At 44.3% G+C, this 25,155-nt stretch overlaps 1 protein-coding gene across 9 annotated transcripts in view; it reads left to right on the forward strand.

Moving 5' to 3' along the window:
- Positions 1-3,824: 3,824 nt before the first annotated feature.
- Positions 3,825-25,155, forward strand: part of IGSF3 (immunoglobulin superfamily member 3) — a 133,580-nt gene continuing 112,249 nt past the window's right edge. For 3 of the 9 annotated variants that reach the window (XM_077342288.1, XM_077342294.1, XM_077342296.1), the window contains exons 1-2: positions 3,983-4,204; positions 4,862-5,586. In XM_077342288.1, coding sequence (XP_077198403.1) covers positions 5,544-5,586 — 43 coding nt within the window. In that variant the 5' untranslated portion in view covers positions 3,983-4,204; positions 4,862-5,543. The other 6 variants (XM_077342292.1, XM_077342293.1, XM_077342289.1 and 3 more) reach the window with 6 other exon arrangements.

Below are 25,155 nucleotides of genomic sequence, written 5' to 3' on the forward strand. Positions count from 1 at the left end.
TGTGAAAATTAGTTACCCATAACTCAATTGTAAGGGTGATAAATACAGGATTGCCACAAAAAATCTTTTGAAAATTAATAAATGCTATAAAAGAGATGTGAAGGTAAAAGGAGGAGTAATGATAGCTATTTTTATGTGATTACTGAGGTCAGAGAAGACAGCAGACATAAAGATTAAGGGGATCCAGAGCACACAGGTGCCTATTAAGTCTTTGGCACACTGCGTTTATTATAATAATCTAATTTAACTGAAATTGGATTAATATAATACTATAAAGTCATTTCCATGGCCTCGTTATGTATATTATTGTTACTGTGCATTAATGCAATATGCTGAAAGACGGCAAGAGGAGAAAGTGAAAGCTCAGTGAGCACCCCACAGCATTAAGCTATGCTTACTAATTTTCTGCTCCTTTTCAATATCCTGCAATATATATTTCTATGGTTACTCTCTGCTAAAAATATCTAGTTCTCTATTTAAAAAGTATGGAGGCAATGCAGATAAGGCACATACAATATGAATCTGCTCAGAAATTGTATTCAGGTCACTGGAAGTTCATTTGATTCTTTAATATTTTTATTTGTGTTTTGGCCTCCAGGTAGAAGTTGGTCCGCAGCAGCTTGTTCAACCACCTTACCCCAAAACACTAGATGGGGCAGTAGCTGGTTGGGTCCCGAGGATCTAACAATGGCTTCTTCAGGACAGGCTGAACCACAGCCCCCCTTATCCCCTCAGGGAATTGCCCCAAAGTGAAAGAAAGGTTAATGATCTGTTGAAGAGGACCTCCTCTCCGCTCATTGGCTGGTTTTAAGAGCTATAAGGCACAGGGGTCTAATGACTGTGTGGTTGGCCTTACTGCAACTAGCAACCTATCCACTTCGTCCTGGGACAGAATCCTGAAGCTTTCAAAAGTCACCTCCAAAGGCAGCCAAGGGGTCTTCAGTTCAGTTTCTGTACTAACCGTTGGGGGTAGGTAGTAGGGGAGGGACAAGATTTGATCTGCAAGATGGCTCACAAAAGCCTCACAGCCAGGGCCCAATTCTCTTATCTTTGCGTGCCCTTCTTCGAGGGCACTAAGTGATCAGATTGCTCTAAACCAGGGGTAGTCAACCTGTGGTCCTCCAGATGTTCATTGACTACAATTCCCATGAGCCCCTGCCAGAAAATGGCATTGTAGTCAATGAACATCTGGAGGACCACAGGTTGACTACCTCTGCTCTAAACAATTGCGCTGGGTGTGAGCTTGCAGACACAATTTGAGGTGGCAAAGGATTCCCTCTTGGCTACCTTCATGGCCATCTCATATGCTTCCATAAGTGTCCTGTGAGATGTTCTCATTGCTTCATCACAAGTCTTCCTCCAAACTCGCTCTAATCATCTAAGCTCCCACTTTCTCTCACGCAGCTCTCCCGTGTACCAGGGGGCTGGTTTGAGGCTGGGGTGAGGAGGACATCCTGGAGAGATTTCATTAATGGCAGTCAGCATCCAGTTATTCCAGTCATCAATCAAATCATCTAATGAGCTGGTAGGAAGTTTTGGCCCCCGCAAAGCAGCAGGAATCCATCCAGATCCATAAGTCTCTGCTGCTGGACATAAATGCACCCCCCTCCTATACAGGAGAGAGGTGTGATCCTGAATTGGGCCTTTAGCATTAATTGCTATTGGGGCATTCTAAACTGCACAAGAAGTTAGTTTTTATACCCTGTTTTTTATGACCCAAAGCAATCTCACATCAGCTTATAATTGCCTTCCCTTCCTTTCCTCACAACAGACACCCTGTGAGGATGGTGGGGCTGGGAGAGCTCTGACAGAAGTGTTCTGTGAGAACAGCTCTAACAAGACTGTGACTAGCCCAAGGTCACCTAGCTGGCCTCATGTGGAGGAGCAGGGAATCAAACATGGCTGCCCAGGTCAGAAACCACCACTCTTAACCACTACACAAATCTGGTTTTCAAATAAGCATGCCGAGTCCTCAGATCTGGGCTGTGATACTTTAACTTAGTCTCTAGGGTCTTCTACATGTGTTATCCACCTTGAGTTCAATGCTTTTGGGAAATAGGTTTGTTTTGTGCTTTCCCACAGCATTGGGGTGCATCTGTGGATCTTCAGAGTTTCCCCCAGGCTTTCTCAGATCTTTCTCAAATCTGCCTGGCTTTTGGGAAAAATGCATTAAAACCTGGATGGTGAGAAAAATCAGATTTTCTAGCTTGCATGGCAGCCATTTTGTTTGACTCTGTTCCCAAGTCAGTCATTTCCTCACCTTGGTATCAGGAGAATTTTATTATTTTTTAAAAAAATCAGCACTGGACTATCACTATACTGATATATACCACTGTACCAACAAGAGAAGCAGGCTTTCTGAATTACCAGCTTTCATTTTAGAAGGAAAGGTTCAGCCCCCTTCCTTTTTGGAGATATGAAAAGGGGCTACAGCTTTTTTACAAATGGAAATTGGGAGCTCAGACATCTTTCTATACCTATAATTACAATGATATAGAAATATAATAATATTCTTGTGCTATTTTTTTTAATTGCAAAAGCCTATGACAACCCAGGAAGGGGGGGTCACTTTCAGGGGATTCAGGCAAAGAAACCAACCATGTGGAGGCCCTCCTGTTGCTATATCTGTAGCATTACCAGCAGTGGGGAAATGACCAGATCCTGCCCCCACGTGGAGGCCACCACACTGGCACACAGGGGTAGCCCATCCTTTCTGCACCAGATCCATGTTGCACAACCGTATTCTTCAGTTATCTAGTTCACAGAACCCATCAATCCACACAGAGGCCCCTCTTTTGCATGATAATGTGCATGATCCCATAGCCGTTTTAATGGATTGCTTCTGACCCCTGTAGCTTCCTTCGGTGAAATCAGTATATCATGATGGTACAACAGACAGATCTTTGTTTTCAATGGTGCTAGGAGAACACATGGATTTATAACAGCCCTTCAACTCGGGCAACAAGGGTAGCATTGATCTGACCTTCTAGCACAGCCAGTCTCACAGGCAGAAACAGGTTGGTGGTTTTGCATTATGCCATTCTGCAGGCTAGATCCTGCTGCCTCCAGTCATCACTGCTCTTGCAGCAGGCAGGCATTCCGGAGACACTGTGGAAACGGTGATCAACAGAGCAACATGCCATATTGCAACCGGTCGCTTTCCTTAAAAAACAAAACAAACCCACCAGGCTTTCTATTTAAAAGGTTGGGTTTTAGAGTTTTACATCCAAGTTTCAAATTGTAGTCTTTTAAAGTTTTTAATGTTATTGAGTGGGCGGATGTTCTGGCAGTTCTGTGGCCATAATCTTCAAACCACTTAGCCTGGAGGAACTCCCATTGGGGCGACTCCAGAATAAAGCAGATTTAGTAACTGCAGATATTACATTTTACATTTATTGCCAGACTTGCAGACGTATGACCTGTGAAAATGGAACTAGGAGGGCTGGAACGGGGCACAAGTGTTTCTATCGCTGTCCTCATTATCGGGTCCACAGCTAGACTTGCGGCCGCTGCGCATGAATGTTCAGCGCCACACTTTGAAGCGCGTCAAAGGTCGCAAGGCTTTCATCCCATTTCAGGGTGTTGCTAGTCTCTCCTCCCCCCCCCCCCTCCGGTAATTGCGCTTTTTCTGTTCCTAGTCCACATGAAGAAGCCAAGTGGGCCTTGTCCTGGCCTGCTATAGAGCGGCAGTGATTGCTCTGAAGAGACAGCCCTGGTTAATAACCGAAAGGAAGCCCGCGCAGGAGGCTTATCCTTCCCCGCCGTCCGGCTTTGCTTCTCCCCGCCGCCAGCTGGAGCCGGAGGCTCACAGTAGCCCGGGCTGAAATACGATCCTCGTCCAGGTTCAAAGGCGACAGGGACCGGAGTCCCAAATCCCCGCGCGTCTCCCGCCCGTCACGCCGAGAAGCCCCCTGCCTCCTCCTCCTCCTCGAGGCGGCGCCTCTCGCCGGCCAGCGCCTGCCTCCAGAGGCGAGGGTAAGGAAACGGGGAGGGACGCGGAGCAAAAGCAAGGCGGGCTGAGGGCGGCTGGCTCGGCGCCGGGAAGGAGAGCGCGAGGGGAGAAAGAGCAGGACGAGGCGCACCGAGGGGGAGAAGGAGGAGCCTCCCGGGCGGGAGGAGACGCTCGCCGCCCCCCCGCAGCGGCTTCTGAGCGGAGCATGGAGCCCGAGCGGAGGAAGAGGCAGCCGCTGGAGAGACGACCCAGGTGGGTGGAGGTAGCGCTGGAAGCCTCGCTCGCCTCGTGGGTCGGGCAGCAGGAGAGCGCCAGGGCAGGAGGCAGGCCGGGGTCGGGCCACGTGGAGCGGGGGAAGGGGGGGCAGAAGTCCTGCCTTCGAGTCTAGGCGGACAGCGCGGGGCTCTTTAGCCTCCCGAGGACCCCTGTGGGAGGGGGGGGGAGAGGAGTCAGAGTTCTCTTTTCCGCGCGGGGGGGGGGGGGTCTCCTGCAGAGGTGCGTCTTTCCCTCGCGAGCTGCCCGCGGAGGACCGGGAGAAGGGGGAAGCGTTGCCAGTCGCCCGCCAATTGGGAGTCTTCGCTCAGCAGCCCCTGCTCGGCTGCTCCTTTCTTGCAGAAGGTGCCCTGCGAAGCCCTTCCCTCCAGTTGGAGAGACGGAGGGGCGGCTGGCTCGCTGAAACAATAGCGGGCTGGTCTCTCTCTCTCGCGCGCGCAGATGGGGTCTTGGGGGGAGGAGGCTGGCCGTGGCTCTTTCGGCTTAGCCGAATTTCTGCAGCCCGGCCCGCCCCGCCCCGGCTCTTCTGCATCCCCCTGCATTTCAGGCTGGATTTCGCGAGGTCAGTGAAACAATAGCGTGGCTATTCTCTGGCTGGGCTTCCTAAGTTTCTCTTTCTCTTTTTTTCTTCCCCAGGGAGAAGCAGGCGTGAGACATAGGCACCTGGACAGGGCAAGGAGGCTGAACTGAAGGAAGTGCTGAGGGGGCATCTCAGCCCGGGTGGCTTAAATGACCCGTCCTTAAGAGTTAAGCCGGCCAGCGGAGAGGGATCTCCTGCTTTGCCGTTCAGTGGCTGAAGATTCTCACAGAGCTGACTGGTATGTGTCAGCCTTTGATCCTTTGGGCACAGGTGACCCTTTTCAAGGGGAGAGTTGTGCCAAGTGCCCCACGTTGTTAAGGTCTGGACCAGTCTCTGCTTCAGGTTCTTGTGAATGAAAGGGTTTTCCTACATTTACCCAAGGGCTGAGCAAGAAAGGGATCAGTGCGTTTCTGCAGCTCTGTGGACGCTGGAGTGGGAGAAATCAAAGGAGGCGCTTCAAAAATGCGATGTGCCGGGCTTCGGAGATGTAACGGTGGCTGTTTGGAATCATCCTCCAGCATCTGAGGACACTTTTGCACCTCCCACTAAAGCCCCCCCTCCCCCCACTTTTTTGTGTTCAGTTCCCAACTCCCCCTCTCCGCTTGTGTTTCTAACTCCTACCAAAATATTTTCTGGAAATACAAAGCCACAGCATTTGACAGCAGGAAGATAAAAGAATAAGTAAGCGAGGAAGTGAAAAAGAGAGTGCTGTCCTTCTGTCCTCCCCCTTTGACAAAGATGAGGTGCCTTCTGCTGGAGCTGACATCTCTTCTGCTACTGGGTAAGAGGCTGACTGTCTCTGTCAGCAAGCTCTGGGAAGTTAAACTCACCGCTGGGTTTTCTCTTTCCTTTACTGCTTTCTTTTAGCAAGACTTGCTTGTATTGTAAAGTTCTCCCGAATACTTTTAATTGGTAGGTGAAATTGTGGTCCTTCTCCAAAACAGATGCACTGGCCTTTGCCAATGATGAAAATGGAGCAAAGAAGAAGAGGAAACAGTTACCTGCCTAGCCTTAAGTAGCTTAATTATGGCACAGCTGATGCCTTTTGCAGCAGGTTATGATCCCATTAGCATGTCCCCTGGTCCTTTGACTGCTGTGTCTTAAACAGAATTGCATCTGAATGTGAATCTAGAATAGACACATCTTGACCAGAATTGAGTTTAGTTAGGCTTTTGGGATGATACTGAGTGTTGAAGGTAAGCATAGAGCCAGGGGGTAACTGAAGAGTTGGGAGAAAAATGGGTTTTCGGCTCCCGCATGGTTATGGCAGATGAGTGGCACTCATTTGCAATAAAGGTAGTAGTTATGGCACCATAAAGGCTGTTCTATTTATTGCACAAACTAGATTGAACAACAACAGTCTAATCCATAGATGTGTGTGGTTGAACAATTTTAATGTGCCGTAAGACTTAGTGCTTCTTTCTGTATTAATCAGTTATCATAGGAATCTCTGGAATATGTTTGCAAGTGCAGAGGTGGGGCTTTGGCAAATTTCCAGTTTTAGGAACTAGACACTAACTCTCTAGATACCATATTCTTCTCTGCCAGCCAGCCAGATTTGTAGTGTTGCTTGCATGTATTTTAAACAGCTGTTGTTAACTTCCCAGAAGTGACTTTTAGTAGACAAGATGAATGTATGTGTGTAGTTCTGTAAGGTACATTCTGAATTTTTTGAAGCACGCTGAGAATCTTTTGGATGGAAGATGCTTGCAGCAATTTCATTTGGTCCCTCTTAAACATGTACAAGGCAATGGCAACATCCTATGTGTCTCAGTTAAGATTTATGTGACTAGCCTGACCTGTTGAGTAAAACGAGCAGTGTGTATGTGTTGAGGTGGGGGGGGGTTACCTGGCTTAAAGTAGACAAAAGGGTTATACTGTGATGAGCAGTTAGTTCCTCTGCTTTAATGGAAAATAATGATTTAAAATAAACCCACCAAACATCCAAATAAATAGAGAATAACATACAAAGCAGAGAATATGTCTTTTGTTATCTTTGGTTTAAGACCCCCTTGCAACCGGCTGTTCCTTAGGGCTGAATAGCTTCCTAGGCCCACCACTGATGACAGGGGGATGAAGCATGGTAAGCTATTTTGTGAGGAGGTACTGCCCATATATATTTGCAAGGCTGTATAGAAAATTAGTGTTATTTGGAACAAGGCATCTCAGAAAACCACCTTCCTTTATCTACAACAGGGGTAGTCAAACTGCGGCCCTCCAGATGTCCATGGACTACAATTCCCATGAGCCCTCCTGGGCTCCTGGGAATTGTAGTCCACGGACATCTGGAGGGCCGCAGTTTGACTACCCCTGATCTACAACTACTGTGACTTTAAAAGACAAACAAAATAGATTTCAAAAGGTGTAACATTCTGGCACAGTGCATACTTACTTGGAAGCTGATTTCTCATAAAGTCAAGTCAACACCTGTGTGCGGCTCTTTGGAGATTAAGAAACAAGGGTAAAAGTAATCTCATATGAACTGGTGCAGAGTACAAGTAAGGAAGTGGCTAACGTAGTTGCCCCTGTGCTCCAGTTTTTGCCAAGACAAGAAGTAAGAAATGTTAGCAGAGCTGAAAATAATTTACAAGCTTTTATTCCCACAGAAGTTGTCTCCCAAAGTAGACTTATGCCACCATCCTGTTCCCCCTCCCTTTTTTCTGCTGTAACAAAGAAACACAACTATCTAATTTGAATTACCCCCATGTTAATGCATATAGGATTGGCTCTTGAAGCATAACCCACCAACAGGAGCTACTGCATTCTGAGAGTTGACATGGATGAATGAGAAATGCTGATTGAGTAAACATTACATGCTGGAAACTAAATCATCTTGGCTTAAGACCATTTTATTGCAAGAAGCATATCCCTAATATGGTATGGATGCTTTCCTAGTTCTCCTTTTAAAGTCACTATGGCAGCATAACAGTAGAGGGCTCTCTGTTGCCAGAGGTTCTGTCTTTCACGGTGAAATACGGCTGGGGACCTCCCAACAGTTTTTCAAAACACTTCAACTTTGGCCCCAGTGTCCTGGCTAGATGCCAGCTTTATCAATGCCATTCTCTAATTGCTTCAGTAAAAGCAAACACCTATTTTTGAAAAATGTTTAATCAACCTGTTGTGTAAAGTACATCGACTCTTCTGCAGAAATGTCAGCTTCACCCCTACCCCCAAAATGAATACTGCTGGTGATATGCATGATATAGAATGAGGATATACCTCCTCTTTCACAGGGCTGATCCTGCTTCCTCAACATTTTTGCCCGGTGTGCTAGGCTGATAATTCAAATTATAATGCCTTAAACATTTTTATGTGCTTAAAAGCCCCTATGCTACTCAGAAGTTGTTCAGGGTAGCATAGCTGTAGAAAACTAGATTTAAATTGTTAAAAATGAGTAATGTGGGGGTCAAAGGTTTCATCTGTGAGTCGTGAATGATTACAACTGTAAATTAGATGAGATCTGAGAGGTCTTCAGTTCAAATGTTGCCTTTGCCAATAGACAGACTTTTTCTCAGCCCCTCATCAACAGTATGGAATATGATACCATGGATAAAAATGCTCTACATTTCTGAGCTCGGTATCAAAAGTTAATGTGTGTAGCGCCTGCTGGGTCACTGCGGCCCTATCCCAGTTCTCTCAGATCTCTCACAACCCCACATACCTCACAGGTTGACTATTGTGGAGAGACGAATGGAAAAGGTGTTTGTAAACCACTTTGAGACTCCTTTGGGTAATAAGCAATAGGGTACAAAAATCCGTTCTTCTAAGGAGCAACCATGAAAGAAGCATATGGGCACATAACATTTTACCAACAGTGAAAACATGGGAGACAGAAGGAACAAGGTGGACACCTGTGTACTGTGACTACCCCATGTGTATTAGGGCAGAGGGGCATTTCGGTGAATGTGGCCTAATTCACACAAGAAGGGAAATGACGCAGAACTGGGAGGAATTGGTTGCCATGTAATCTTCTCCTAAGAAGAGTCTCCAGTCTGGTTTTCCCTTCACATATCTGAGGACATGGCTCTGGAAAGCTCATCTGTAACCACTATGCCAAAATTCCCAAAGGTCAGTCCTCTCCCACACTCAACGAACATTCCACACCACAGGTTCTTGACACCCATATCTCCACACCCATACCCTCATTTGTCACCATGCCACCACAACCTCCCACACAACATGCACATTCAACCCCATGCCCTTACAGACTGGACAACTCCTCCCTTTCCTCTTCCCACTGCCAAGCTCTAGCGCCCGTTGTATTCTTGGATACAACGGGCTTTGCCCCTAGTTCTAAATAAATAACTCAATAAATACAAATTAAATATTGTAAATATATTTGAATTACTGGAATAACACTGGAAATTTAAAAAGTGAGAGGATCATACAACAGAACTTAGAGTATAATCTGCAGGTATGAATCTGCTGGTCATCCTGGGGCCCCAGGAGGTATGCTTGGCCAGGGCAAGGGCCTTTTTGGTCCTGTCCCCCACCTGGTGGAATGAGTTCCTGGAAGAGCTGAGGATCCTGTCAGAGCTCTCTGGATTACACAGGCCCTTTAAGATGGAGCTCTCCCACCAGGTATTTGGTTGAGGCTGGGCTGAGACCAGGATAATAAGATCTCTTTTCATCGGTTCCCCCCCTGGGCGATTATCGACGGAGATCTGCGATTGGGCATTAAAACTGGGAATGGAGGAGTTGAGGCACTGGGGTTGGGTGAAGTGGAGTAACTATTTGCTGCCATTAAGTTACTGTGATTGTATTGTAAGTTGTTTTTAAGCATTTTGTAGGGGATTTGTAATGTTTTTATGTTTTAATGTAAACCGCCGCAAGCCAGCATGGCTGAAGTGGCGGTATATAAATTAATTAATTAATAAATGAAATAATTGTTGGAAAAGTCAAGGGGGAAAACTCTGCAGCACAAAGATTGTAAAGTCTCATGTGGCTCATGCATATCATTCAGAGGATATTATGGAGTTTCTTTTCCTCATGCGGCAGTACTTTGTTTTCAGAGCTTTAAGCAAGTGATGCTGTATCACACCAAGTATATAATGGGAAGAAATTGTAAATAACCATCATGCTGTAATGAGACTGCTAATGCTCTGCAAGGTGCTGGTAAGGTTTGTGTTTCTAAGATTTACCTTCTTCCTCCAAAGGTGCAAAGTCTGATGCTAATATCTGTTTCATAATATGTTGGAAACAGAATATAATAGACTTGTAGAGAGTTATAGATCTCATTTTCCTTGACTGTTTTATGAACAGTTTTCCTGTTTCTTTTAAATTACTAGACTCCAACCAGTGACTGAATACCAAAGGACTGCAAATTGTATTGTAAATATATGCACAAAAAGCTTGTGAATTTCTGTGTAAGCCTATTCTCTTCTTACTCTTACAAAGTAATTGTTGGCTTGTTTTTGCAACTTTTAGATGGATATAAAAGATATGTATGGAGAGGGTGTTTGTAGAAGCTGTTGCACTGTCCATTGACAACTTGCACTGTCCGATTGATGCTACTGATGCTACTGAATTTGAAAGTCTGCTGTTTTGAATTCAAATGCTCGTCCAGCCATAGGGCCGTAGACAAATCATTACTGTCCAAAAGAAAATAAAGAGGCTAACTTATAATTAATCAGGCTAATGGTCTGCTCTGATTGGTAACAGCTCTCTGGAATCGGAGGTGACTGGGTGTATTTTTCAGGTTGGGTAGCCATGTTAGTAATAGAACAAAACATGAGTCCAGTGGTACCTTTAAGACCAACAAAGTTTAATTTTGGGGATAAGCCATTGTGCATGCAGAAGTGTGTTATTTAAGATACTTATTTATCCCTCCCCCCCTAAAAAAAATGGAATGGTGCTTCATGAAAATTTTTAATGATATAAAGTTGGTAGCCTAGCAGTTTATGTATACGAAGCTCGTACTCTGCCACTTGGTTTCCCTTGAAAGGAATGTTAGTAGCTTATTCCTTATGAGGTTGAATGAGATGTTTGCTGTATTTTAAAAGTGTCCTAGATAGATTGATCAGAATAGTCCTGCAACTCAAGAGATTGTTCTATGTAGAAATATGCATCAAGGTCTTTGGTGTTGCCACTTCTCCCGAAATGAGGAGTTTCTGGGAGAGCTGTTGATTTCAAGTTTCAGGAGCTTTGTTATACCATTCAGTTCCACCTGTGGATGATCCTCCGTGTGTTTGTGCTACTTTTTCTGTGCTTTGGAACGTATCCCATCACAATAGATGCCTTGGTAAGAAGCAAGCTAGTGGAAAACAGTGTGGTTACTAGTGAAGGCAAACAGTTGGCTGTCTCACCTTTGCATAACCAGCTTGGTGTGGTGGTTAGGATCACAGATTTCTAATCTCCCCCACATGCAGCCAGCTGGGTGACCTTGGGCTTGCCACTGCACTGATAAAGCTATTCTGACTGAGAAGTAATATCAGGGCTCTCTATGGGTCATCTACCTCACAGGGTGTCTGTTGCGGGGAGAGGAAAGGGAAGGTGAATGTAAGCTGCTTTGAGACTCCTTCAGATAGAGAAACAGCATCATATAAGAACCCTTTTCTCTTCTAAAAAGCAATAGTTTAGAAATAGTGACCTATCTATGCTTCAGAACAGTTCATGATTGTTCATGGTGGTTGGAATTTTTTTGCCTGAATTCAATTTATAAACACTAGAGGTGCTACAGCTTAACTGTAACTGGAAGTTACACCCTTTGCTTTCAAACCTGTAGTCCTGGTTCTGTCAGCTCGCAGTGCTTTAAAGCTGCCCGGTTCCTTGTATTTTCCAGAACAGAGATGGAACATTGAAGCCAGCCTCTGGAGTTAGGCCCCAGTGAATTCTCATTCTTTTCATTCCCCTGGAAGTTATTGAGCTATTCCTTGATTATTCCAGTTTGGAAACGTTTGTTGTTATACTGGAAATGGTATACCAAGAAGGAAGGTTACTGTGCAGTCCTAGTGGTGTATTACCTGCTGTTGGCTCCAGGCACTAAGGTGTATCTGAGAGCAAAGAGGCTAGAGTCCAGGGACAGAGTGCGGGAGCTGCAGGGGCAGGACCAATCACCCTGGTTGGCTCTATTCCAACTTGGACAGCCAGACACATTCCACCCCCCAGGCTGTTTCACAAATATATAAGGGAACCATGGATAAGGATACTCCCTACTGATCTAATATCATGGCCTACAATAAATACACCTCTAGGACTGAGCAGTAACCTTCCTTCTTGGCATACCATTTCCAGTATCACAACAAACTTTTCCAAACTGGAATAATCAAGGAATAGCTCGATAACTTCCAGTGGAATGGAAAGAATGAGAATTGACTGGGGCAAAGGGTCTTGGTGGAGGGCCTGCTAAGCAGGGCCTGCTAACAAGGGACTCTTGCCCTGCTAGGCTGGGCCTGCTAATGAGGCTCTCCCAACCTGATAAGCAGGGCCTGCTAACAAGGGACTCTTGCCCTGCTAGGCTGGGCCTGCTAATGAGGGTCTCCCAACCTGATAAGCAGGGCCTGCTAACAAGGGACTCTTGCCCTGCTAGGCTGGGCTTTCTAATGAGGGCCTCCCAGCCTTCTAAGCAGGGCCTGCTAACGAGCTGGCCAGCCTCTACTTGTCCCACTTGATCTGGCTGCGAGCTACAGCCCAAAGCCACCTTCAGCTGCCTGGCGAGGGGAGGGGACCCTTTCCAGGCCCATTCTTAGGAACTGGCTTTGAAGCTAGTTCTGCTAATAACTAAGTAGATGTTAAGTGCTGAAACAAACAGAAATTCTATTTTGTGTCTGAAAAGCTGTTGAATGGTTAGGGCTAGGGATTGCCTGCTTCTGCAAAACCTACTGTACTATCTATACAAACAGTTGCCTAGGAAGAGTAAAATAGAAGGCTACTCAGCCCAACGGTAAACTAATGAAGCATAACTCACTTTGACATGCCTTCTGTGTTGCAGTGAAAATTCTGATGTTACCCGCTGGTTTCTAGGCTGCCTCTTCCTCCTACTTCTTGTGCCAGATAAGTATGTGTTGTCTAGGAGGAGGGAACCTTCCCAGACAGCACTGCTTTGTCATGATTGACCTGTCAGTTTGCATCAAGGTCATACAGGATCTTGAGTCATTGTCTCTCATGAATTGCAGTCTTGTGCATGCTTTTGCCTTTTTTAATCGCTGCAGACGCTGCCGTTAACATAACCTCTTGTGTGTGTTTTGACTCTGTGTTTGTATTGGCATTTATCCCCTTTGTGTCTCCAATACAGCGTTCCTGGGTATTTGTTGGCACCGTGTTTTGGAGAGGCTTTATCAGCTGCTGGTTATCAAATGTAGCCAATCTCGGTTGAATGTTTCTCCTTCTTAAAATTAAGCTGAAGAGGGGGATGGGGGTTTAGTTTACTGTTGCTTTCTTATCTTTCTGGCATAACGTAATGTATCTGGCTTAGCTTTGGCAAGTGTTCCATTTTCAGAAATGCAAATATGAATGTATTTCAGATAAATGGATTGGGAAGCTTGTCATGATTTCATGAAAGAGATCGTTGCCCATGTAGTAAACACTCAAGGTTACACGGTCTGTTATTCAGGAATTTATAATTAGCGCAATAGGCCTTTTAAAGGAGAAATGGTCTCTTCTTGCCCTTTAATATGTATATGAGGACATACTGCGCAAATAATGAGCCAGAATGAGGTCATCTCCTGGGATAGTCTTGGATCTTGTTTTTCATTTCATTGTAAGCCTGCAGTCTTAGTTTTTGCTTTGTCTGGTCTTCATGGGAGACGGGATATAAGCAAGTCAGCTGAGCTGCCCCAGGCAAACAGAAGATTACTCAGCTTCCCTTTAAAATAAAATAAAAATCTAGACATGGTAGTGATGGATCTATGACCTAGTGTGCTGTCATGTGTTGGACTAGGACAGCCTTTCTCAACTTTTTTACTGTTGAGAAACCCCTGAAACATTCTTCAGGCTTTGAGAAACCCCAGACGTGATGCGATAGTACAGAATAGGGTTGGGAAGCGTAGCTGTGTATGTGCTCACCAGGAGCCCTTCTCCTCTCACCAGGAGCCCTTCTCATTGGCCATTGGGGGGGGGGAGCAGGTCAACACGACCATATATGGGTCATATCATGCAATATATTTTTAACAAATTAATATATATATATATACAAAATTAACTCCCATCCATTTGGGGAACCCTTTCAGGGATCATCAAGAAACCCCAGGGTATCATGAAATCCTCATTGAGAAAGCCTGGACTAGGATTTGGGAGAGCCAGTTTTGAATCCCTTCTCTGTTGTGGTAACTTTCTGGGTGGCCTTTAGCGAGATACACCATCTCAGCCTAACCTACTGTGAGAATAAAATGGCAGAGAGGAGAAAGATGCAAACTGCATTTGATCCCCATTGGAGAGAAAGATGGGATTTAAATCAAATACATCTCACCATTTTGCTGCCATTGTCCATGAACAATATATACCACATTCAGTTTTTTAATTACACAGGCAGAGGAAGATGGATGGTAGGGAAATGGAATCCACTGCATGAAAGACCTGCTTATTTGTCACCTTCAGATTCAACTGGATTATGGTGTGCTTTGCATGAAGTTACCTGATGGAAAGTGGCAGGATGGGACCCCCTAGCCCTTGCTTGAAAACTTTAGTTGTATAGCAGTGGTTTGGGCATCACTCAATCAAGATTTATTAGGCAAGTGTTTATTAGGTAAGGCTGGCTAGATTTGAGTCCAGTAGCATGTTAGAGACCAACATGTTTTTCAAGGTGTAAGTTTTTGAGAATCAAAGCTCTTTCATCATACATGAGTTGGAATGGAGACATGAGTTCTTGTATCCTGTCACAAAGTGGGTGGGGTATTGCAGAGAAAGAGCTCAGGATGCAGAAGTGCTATGTGCATTGTAATCAACTTGATTAGGGCAAATGGGAGTTGTTTGGGGGCTCTAATCAAGTTAATTGCAGTGTGCATTGAACCCATGCGTCCTGCGTTCCTTCTTTGCAATACTCCTCCCACATTCTGTTTGGTATGTAAGGACTCAGATCGCCATTCCAGCTTGTATTTGATGAAGGGAGCCTTGACTGATGAAAGCTTATACTCTGGAAATCTTGTTGCTCTCTAAAGCAGTGGTCCCCAACCCCCGGTCCGGGGACCGGTCCCGGTTCGTTGATCAGTCGATACCGGGGCGCGGCTCCTCCTCATCCCTGGCTGCTGCCTCGGGGGCTGTCCTGCCACTCTGCAGCTGGCAGCGCCCCCCAGCGGGCGGTGGAAAGTCAGGGGCACCGGTGAGAAAGCAAGAGGAGCAGAGGCTCAGGCAGCGGTGACATCCCTCGGCAAAAGACTCCCCCCCCCCCCGGGCCTCAGTAAAATTGTCAAGCGTTGATCAGTCCCCGGTGATAAAAAGGTTGGGGACCACTGCTCTAAAGTACTCCTGGAATCTAGCTTACAATAGACCAACACAGCTACCCTCTGAAATTATCTGGTAAGGTGGTTGTACTTTGTTTGTGTGTGTGAGATTCTGAGAGAGACCAGGTTTAAAGAACTTCACTTGTTTAACTTCATTTATAATCTATTTCTCTCTGAGACTTATTTTTCTTATCAGGAAAACAGCTGCTTGGTTGAATGTGGTAGCTGGTGAAAAGAAATCCTCTTCATCACCCAGCAAGCAGTTGCAGCTGAGCGAAAGTTGAGGATGGAGCCTGGGGCCTTCTCTCATAGAAGAGACAGGGAATGTGGATGAGAAGGACAGTGGGATAGCCAGTGCCCAGCATAACAAGTTGGAATGTGTGTGAATATTCAGCTGCTACCAGTGAAAGGGCTGCAAGTCAGTTGAGACTGTTTGGTTTGTTGGTGGCAGGTGCAGCAGCTTTCAGCTCTTGAGAACCTTGAACAAAGTGGATGGTAGACATCTGTTAAGACAGAATATGCCGAAGAACAGTGCCTTAACATTAATAATTCCTATAAAACTGTTCCATTATAGCCTGGTTGATTGGAATGGTTTTTATTTAAAAAATAAAACGGGAGGCTGGGCAGTGACTCTTCGGTGTGACCAGGCCAGCCAGAAATAAATATGACTAGAAGAATAACTTTTTAAACATATCCTGCTTTTCACTACCTAAAGGAATCCCAAAGCATCTCTCCCCACAACAGGCACCCTCTGAGGTAGGTGGGGCTGAGAGAGCTCAAAGAGAACTGCTTTGTGAGAATAGTTCTAAGAATTGTAACTAGCCCAATGGCTGCATGTGGAGGAGTGGAGAATCAAACCTGGTTCTCCAGATTAGAGTCTGCCACTCTTAACTACTACAGTACACTGTCTTCGGTTGATTAGGCCAAAAAAGTACATCACTGCTGGGGAAAGGTTGTCTACCTGCCAGCTAAAGACCTGCATGGCTGAGGGCCATGTGTCTGAGCTGAAGAAGCAGCTGCAGCTCTTCCATATAGAAGGCTCAGTTTTCAAGGCAAGCCAGAAAGGCTTCTGAATGATGCTGCAGCCTATCACAGCCAGTCAGCTGGTGACTGGTACCATTTCCCAGTTGATGCCTCGTATGTAAGTAATGGAAATCCTGTGACCACATTTCCTTTAGCATCGGTGTTACGAATGCTTCTTACAGAGCTATTCACTTACGTAGTTTTTCTTTTTAGAAACATAGCTATAATATTAACGGAGGCTTTGCTTTATATCCATCTCAGAGCTGATAATGGTTCCCGTTATGTGGCTGTTGCCATACTGCTTGCAGGTGGACAAGTTGCCTTATCTTGTGTAATGTTGTTAACACTGTTGGGCTGAGTTAACAAGCATTTATTTTGCATTTGTGTTTATGCAAGCAACAGGGTGTTATAAGGATACACACAAAAACAGGGCATTTGGAAGGGCTTGCATTGGTCACTAAATTTTCCTTCCCTAAAAGTCTCCACAGCCTGTCCCCTTTTCCTGCTTGTCTTTTTTCCCCACCTGATAGTCCAGTTAACTCTATCTGCTCCCTGCCTTCAACTTTCTTTCCCCCATCAACAGCCTGTATGTGGGGAAACTATGACCAAGTTGTGTGCTGCTGGGCCAGCCCCCACTTGCATGGTGGGAAATCCAGCAGAACTTGTAGGGACACCTCGCTCTGTTGTGCATCTCTCGTCTTGTACTTACTCTTCCCCTTCTCCTGGCAAGCCACATATCTTCCTCCCTTTCCCTGCCTCATTCTTGCCTTCTCAGCCACTCATCAATGTACCTTTAGTTTGCTTCCCACATTCGGCCATATTATTTATGTCATTTATACTGTGCCTTTCTTCACACTAGGGGCCAAAGCAGCTTACATTGTTGTCCTCTCTCTTCTCACAGCAACCTTGTTAGATAGATTGGGGTGAAAGTATATACCTTGTCCAGGGTAGCCTAGTGAGTATCCATGGCAGATTGCTGATTTGGAGCTGGGTCTCCCAGGCCCTATTCTGAAGCTCTAACTGACCAAACTGGCTTTTGTTGAAGAGTAACAAGCAGCCACGCCTGGGTGAGTCATGCGGTCAGGTAGTAGCACGTAATCTATTGGTTGCTATCAGTCCTGACCCAGATGAGTTCTTCCAAAAAGGCCTGACTTCTACTTAGGAAAACCAAATCTGGAACTCTGGCAAAACTGTTCTGGTTGCCTAGCAACATTCATGAGGACATCTGTTTCTTAAAGCAAGAGAGGTTCCTTTTTTCTCTTGTTTTTTTTAAACATGTTTTGTTTTAAAGATTTCAGGTATTTCTATGCACCTTGAAGCATTTTTAGGTTTCTAGAAAGATCTTCACAGCTCCAGACTCTGGATTTTTTAAAATGTATATTTGTGTGTGTATAAAAATGCACACACACACACAAATGGATACCCACACAAAACTTGTGGGAAGATGCCTTTTGCTTCCTTCCCTTTCCTCCCTACTTTAACAATCTTCCCTATCTCTGACAATCCCCTTTCCCTGTGTCTATCAGTCTCGCTCTTTCTACGCTCTCTCCTTCTCTTGCAGACTTTCTCCCCCATTCTATCCCCATCCTTATCTTGACCTCATGGGCAGCTATGGCTGCCCTTGATCTGAGAGCCGCCACATTGGTGATGAGGTGCTTGGGAGTCACCATGGTGAAGATCCAGGAGGCTTCTCAGGTGTATGAACAGAAACTGTCACTTTTGAGGGGGGAATTTAAACCTCATATATATTTAAGTTTTTTCTGCAAATCTTAGAGATCCCAAATTTGGGAAGGGAGGGGGGAATCTCCTTCCTGAAAACATTGGCAGATTTACATTACATCAGAGAAATGGGGATATGCAAGAAACTTGCAGAGAAGTTGCATGCCTTCCCTCTCTTTGTTTCCTTCCCTCTTCCCTCTCTTTCTCTTCATCCCCTTTATCTTCATCCCTTCATCTCTTTTGCTTCCCACTCCTTCACCATCAATTGATCCTTCCCCATACCTTCATTATTTCACTTCTTTCTCCTTACCTGTCAACATACCCTCCTATCTCTTTTACCCTTCTCCAAAGGCCACCCAGCCCTTGCTGTTCTCCCCACCTACTTCCCAACCATCTTTACAGCTCTTCCCATCTACAGATACTCCACTGATCCTCACACCATCGACATTCACTCACCCCCACTCTTGCTACTCTTTCCAGCTGCTTTCCACCAATTGGGTGATAGGAATTACACACACACTTTCTTGCTGGGGCTACTTCAGTCCCTGGGCTGCTGTACTGATGCTGGGGCCCAGCATGGCTCCTACCATGCCAATGCTGCTGAGTTCAGCACAGCTCCCAGTCTGCTATGTCACCTCAGGTAGGTGGCACAAGTGTAGAGAACACGTTTTTATTGGGGGAAGGGGGAGGAATTTACCCCCTTCCCTCACACAGTTTCTTTTTAAATCATTTTTTCTGCAAACCTAGGGAGTCCCTCAAGTCTGCAGAAACATTTGTTTAGCTTCTTTGTTGCCCTGATCCATGGATTTAGGTATCTACAGATGGAGGCCACATATTGCTAATTGTATGTAAACAAGTGGGGGCCAATGAAAATCCTGGGTAGGGGTAAATCCCATATCTTGTGGCTTTCAGGCTCCCCTGAGCTGTTCTTCCCCCTTGCTGTTAGTATCTCATCCAGGTGAGCCATCTAAGGCTCCCCCCCCCCCCCCACTGCTTTCAGCAGCTCACCTGGGATCATCATACCCTTATGTAGGGACTGGGCTCCTACAGATACCTTTGGCAGGGGTTGACAATAGGAAAGCATACTAGAGATGCAAACATTCAGGAAATTTTAAATCTGTGTGGATGTGGGGGAAATGTGCATATTCTGAATGTTTTTAAAAATGGGAAATTGGGCAGAAAGTAAAATGAAAAAGAAGAGTTCGTTTTTATATGCCACTTTTCTCTACCAGAAGGAGTTTCAGAGTGGCTTACAATCAACTTTCCTAACTACTACAACAAGCTGACTTTTACTTCTTACTTTCTTATAAGCCTAAAATTGCTTGATTGCTTTTATAGCATAAAATGTATCATTTATAAATGTTAACATACAGAATTGTAGTTTGGTATATTTATGAAATTTAAAAGTATAAAACAACTTAAGTTTTTTTTTTGCAAGCAATATTGTGAATATGCTCAACACTGCAAGCCCTGTAGGTTATTTTAGGTTTGCAGATTGCAATTTACATCTTAGCACATATACCTTATCTTGTGCTATTTTAGAAAAAGAAAGCTGAAAATAGAGAACACAAATCTCGCAATAAGGAAAGCTACTGAATAACTTGAGAAAAGAGTACCTTACAGTAATAATAGGACTAGGTGTATATTTGCATATCATGCTGAAATTTTTTAAAACAGTACTCTCTTCAGTAGTGTAGAATCTCATAGGCACAGTATTAATTATGGTGTTTCCTAGTCACATTTAAACAGTAAATATTTCCAAAAAATAAATAGTACATGTTTTAATTATTCACAAAAGTTATCATCTAGCAAGCAGGAAATGCACAAGGTTTAACAAGGCATGAGATATCTCGTTTCTCTCCTCAAAGTCTCGGCTTTTCCCACTCTGTATTCCATTGTACTGGCCCCTGTTTCTTTTCTCTGCTATGCATTTCATTCCACATATGTTCTTCATTGCAGTCTTTACTGCTGCCTACTCCCTCCCCCCGTACCAATGCAGTTTCCAATCACGTCCACACTTGCTAGTGAGGATTATGCGATAATGGGTGCCATTATGAATTGCTGTAGGAAACCTAGAATGCTACCCAATCATCTTCTCTCCCCCCCCCCCACAAATTCTATGAATATGCACCATTTTTTTTAACTTTGGGGAAAATCTTAACGTCTTCTGCAATTTTCACATTTTTCTTCAAGCCCTAGGTTTGCACAAATAGATAGTTAGTGCTGGATGCCCTCCTGTAGACTTTTTGATCTGTGCAGTGGGGCCATCCTCAAGAATTACATATATGTTTCAGTTAACTGTTTTACATTAAAAATTTCATATTACACAGTGTGAGTATATAATTTTTTCCTTAAAGCACAAGTCATTCATTCCAAAAGAAAATATTTCATAACAGCTTTTCTACTGCCCCGTAAACTAATAACATTTCTGTTGGAAAAACTGAAAAAGTCTTCAGAAAAAAGCTCAGACCTTCACATCTTTAGTAGAAGCAATTGGCTGCCAGTTGCTGTCCAGATCAGGTTCAAGATTTTGACCTTCAAGGCTTCGCGGTCTGGGCCCCACATATCTGAGGGACTGCCTGCTGCCCTATGCCCCCCGCAGGGCTTTACGCTCTGTGGGTACTGACTTCTTGGTTATTTGTGGCCCTAGAGAAGCACGCCTGGCTTCTCTTTTTGGTCCTGGCCCCGACTGGGTGGAATGAGCTCCTGGTTGAGCTGCAGGCTGATCTATGGCAGTGGTCCGCAACCTTTTCAAGGCTGCGGACCAGCGGCAGCAGGGAGGGCGATCGCCCGGCCACGCATGTGCGGCTGGATCACACATGCGCGTTTGCGCCATGCGCGACCGCAAATGCGCATGAGCGGCCACAAACATGCATGCATGCGCGGGAGTGCCACACATGCACGTTTGCAGCCGCGCATGGTGCAAACGTGCATGCACGGCCCTGCACGGCCCTGCGGAGGCAGGGAGCCACGGCCCAGTGCCAGGGCCTTCGCGGCCTGGCACCGGGCCACAGCCCGGTGGTTGGGGACCACTGATCTATGGGATTGATCAAGCAAAACTTATGCTTAAACAGAAAGCAGCCAACACAGAAAGGCATTTAGACATCTCAAGATCACTGGATTTTCGCCCCTGGATTTTCGCCCCAGATATATTACTGTGCTGGCAGCTTACCTCTATTTCCTTGAATCTAACAACTCACCCTAGTTAGGTGATTGGTGTTAACCTCTGCTGCGTTAGTACTGACCTCCCCAGTGGAAATATCTAATGAAAACATCTACTGACAGAAACCTCTCCAACCCTTCCCTCAGGGAGACAAATTAATCCCCACAAGGGATGAATAACAGGAAGTGGTTATGAAAATTATTGCCATTTTATGGTTATATGTTTTTTATTATTATTTGTACTGTTTGTAAATTTTCTTAACCACCCCGAGCCAACAGGGATGGGGTGGTATATAAATAAAATATTTACAGAAGGTTTAGGAAACCTTCTCCTCTGGGGGAGCTTGAGTCCCTTTTATAGGAAGTCTTGCCTGAAAATTATTAGTCTCATGTTGGACAGGTTCCCAAGTCATGCCAATAAAGCCAGGTTTGAATAATCTGATTTAGCATCGAGTAGCTAGCTTTGTATGATGGTTCATAGATTCCAAAAATCGCAGTTGGTAGCAGAGGCTGATTAAATTTTAAATATTAATTGAAAATCTAGCTATAAATACTATAAACTTTGAATTTCTTTTATACATTTTAAATATATTAAGGCCTAAATATTACACCAGAAGCATATCTTATCTACATATTTATATCTGTATTACTGGTTGATGACCATAATAAACATTGATGGATACTCTGCATGCAGAAGGTCTCAGGTTCAGTCAATCTTTAGTTTAAAAGTTTTTAATTCCCTCTAATGAGAGAGAAAGTATTTCTTAACCTTTCTGTTCTGCAACACTTAACTTTAATTTTAAATCTGGTGGGAGCAATGTTGACTATTTGGTTTATACTTTAGTTCTTGAGATCTGGTGAAATCACTTGGTTTGCAGTGGGTTGCTTAATGCTCCTTTATTAGCTCTTTATTCTCCCTATTGTTGCGATGTATTTATGTGCCCTTTTAAAAGAAAGCTTCTGAACATTGCTTTTATCTCTCCCACTGACATGCCTGGCCTTGTTGCCTTATTTTATTCTCATGATTCAACTTGTGATTGTACTCTAGTGGGTAATTTCCTTTGCAATGTAGTTGCCAATCTGAACACCATGAGTCAATAGAGCAGACAGATTTTTCTTAATTTTGCCTCTTAATCAGTGTTGTGTGAATTCTGTCTATTTAAATTGTAAGCTTAAGACTTGAAAAACAGTTTTTAACTTGTGTCTGGAAAACTGTAGGTAGGAATTAATGAATTTTATTTATTTTTACAGTAGCCCTGATTTCTCATATTAGTAACATCGTGCTTAAAATCATACAACAATGTATAGCACCAACCATTGAAAGGGAATTAGCAGATGTTCAAGCCAGCTGTCAAAAGGGATGGTCATTTATGAACACATAGCATACCTGTGCTTGATTTTGGAAAAATCACAGGAATATCAGAAGAATGTCTACATCTGTTTTATTGATTGTAAAAAAGCTTTTGATTGTGTGGATCACAACAATTGTGAAAAGTCCTACAAAATTTGGGGGTACCAGTGCATTTGATCAAACTGATGCAGTAACTCCATGCAAACCAAGACGCCATAGTACATTTGGTGACACTTTGTTCAAAATAAAGAGAGGTGCCAAGGTTGTATTCTTTCCCCCTTCCTGTTTAATTTGTATGCTGAGATCATGATGAGAGAGATTGAACTCAAAGAAACAAACACTGGAATTAGGATTGAAGAAAGGAATATAAATAATTTTCAATATGCTGGTGACACTACCCTTCTATCAGAAATGAAGGGAGGCCTAGAACAGCTGATTACAAAGAAAGCAAAACGTTTGGACTTCTCTTAAACATTAAAAACACAAAAATAATTACCACTGCAAAAAAAAAATGCATTAAAAAGTTCATATGCGTTAAAAAATTCATTTTTCTTGCATTGCAAATGGACCAGAGTGATGGTTGCAGTATAGAAATTAAACTTCAATTTGTTCTATGTCACTCAGCAATGAGAAGCTTGATCCAAACGTGGAAAAGCAAGGACATAAGGGTGATGAACAACTGTAGACTAGTTCAATCTATCATATTTCCAATAGCCACTTATGACTGTGAAGGGCAGTGGAGTCATGGTGGTGCAGGTTGCTCCAGTCACAGAGGTGGTGCCCGTGGAGGGTGAGGCAGCTGCGGAGGCTCAGGTCAGCCCAGTCACACAGGCAGCGCCGTGGAAGGCGGGTCAGACATGATGGTGCAGCCGGGCCCAGTCATTCAGGTGGTGCCTGTGGAGGGCAGGGCATCCATGGTGGCACAAGCCAGCTTAGTCATGGAGGTGTTGCTGTGGGGGTTGGGGCAGCACTCGTGGAGCCCCAAAAGTGCCCCACAGCAGAGAGCCACAGGTCACCCAGATGAGGCAACAGAGGATCATGGTGGCCCTCCTGCTGCTAAAGGTAAGGAGGAAAAAGGGAGGGGGACAGAAAAGGGAGGCAGCCTGGGTATTAGTTTGTCAGGGGGGAAGTGATAGTTAAGGGGGGGGGAGATCAGGGGACGAGGTTTCTTGCCTTTTATGTGAATGCGTTCCACAAATGGGGCAAGAATCCTTGTGGATAGATTTTTTTAAGATGTAGTGATTCAAATACTGTTGCTTGGTATAGTGGTTAAAAGTGTTGACCCAGGATCTAGGAGACTCAGGTCTGAATCCTCTCTGTGCTGTGGAAGCCGACTGGGTGAACCTGACTCAGTCATACTTTCTCACCCTAACCCATCTCACAGGATTGTTGTGAAGATTGAATTATGGAATGATCAAATAAACTGCTTTGGGCCCCGCTGAAGACTGGACCCAAATGAATAGATTATTAATCCTTATTCATCTTATTACGGAATTCAGGTACCTGTACATAATATCCAATGCACTGCCTCATGTGGAAAAGATAGAAAGGATAAATATCTGCTTGTGTATCATCTGTCTACTGGTTGTGTCACTCAGAATCTCTGGATGACATTCTACATTGGTTATGTGTATATGGTATGGCAGGTGATTTGGAACCCTGTCACATTCCATAGAACAAGGATAGCAAGACAGAGTGCAAGTCCTTTAGCCCTGCCTTTTGGAATTGACCTACCAGATAGGACAGCAGCCATTGGGTCGTGGTGTTCCCAATTTCCAGCTCAGACCGGTGATCCAGAAGGACATGACAATTGACAGCATGGAAAACTACTGAGAAATCAAGAGAATCAATATGATTGAGCTTTCCCAGTCTTTCTTCCTGTAATGGTAGTCCATCAGAGTGATCAAAACAGTTTCAGTGCTGAAACGAGCTGGAAGTCAAATTGAAATGGGGATAACTCCAATTCTGTGCATGCCTGAATAAAATGGATTGTCTACCTGCTGTATTACTTTAACTTACATGAGTAAGCTGGCATTACGGGATGTAATCAGTGTAAAGTCTTTGGGGTATGAATATTACCAGGAAGAGCCTTCCTGTATGGAATGAAGCAAGCATTTTTATTCATTCATGGATCTCTCTGGTGTTTGATATCTCGATTGTATTGAAATCAGATAAATAAAAAGCCTTTCTCCTTTATTAGCTATGTAAGCCATGCTTCCAGTTTCAAATCACAAGGGACTAGCTATGCTAAACGTAGAGATGAAGATCAAAACTTCTGTGTTCTTGATTTGACTAGGGGATTTAGACTGCAACTGTCATCCTGTTGTTTTGGGTAGTTTTAACTTTGTGTGTGTTCCTTTCCTCCTCAATTAAAATCTAATAACCTTGCTGTCAAGTGTATATTCAATCAGTATTAAAAAAAATAAAATAACTGCAGCAAACCTAGCCTTCAGCTATACATCTAAAGTATTGCCAGGAATCAGATCCAGCCTCTAATGAAGTTAATAAAATTTGCTTTGTTACACCAGTGGCAGTTCTAAAGTTTATAATCTGAGCTATACTGAATGTAGACTGAGACTGTATTTGGCAGATTATTCCTTTATAGAGTGCATTGGACAACTCATTTCTAGTAATATAAATTCATAGTATTCACTTAGAGTACCGTGTTCAGTTTTGGGTACCACAATTGAAGAAGAATGTAGACAGACTGGAGTGCATC

The sequence above is a fragment of the Paroedura picta genome, chromosome 6 (genome assembly GCF_049243985.1).
Source record: "Paroedura picta isolate Pp20150507F chromosome 6, Ppicta_v3.0, whole genome shotgun sequence".
In the NCBI taxonomy this organism is placed as follows: Eukaryota; Metazoa; Chordata; class Lepidosauria; order Squamata; family Gekkonidae; genus Paroedura; species Paroedura picta.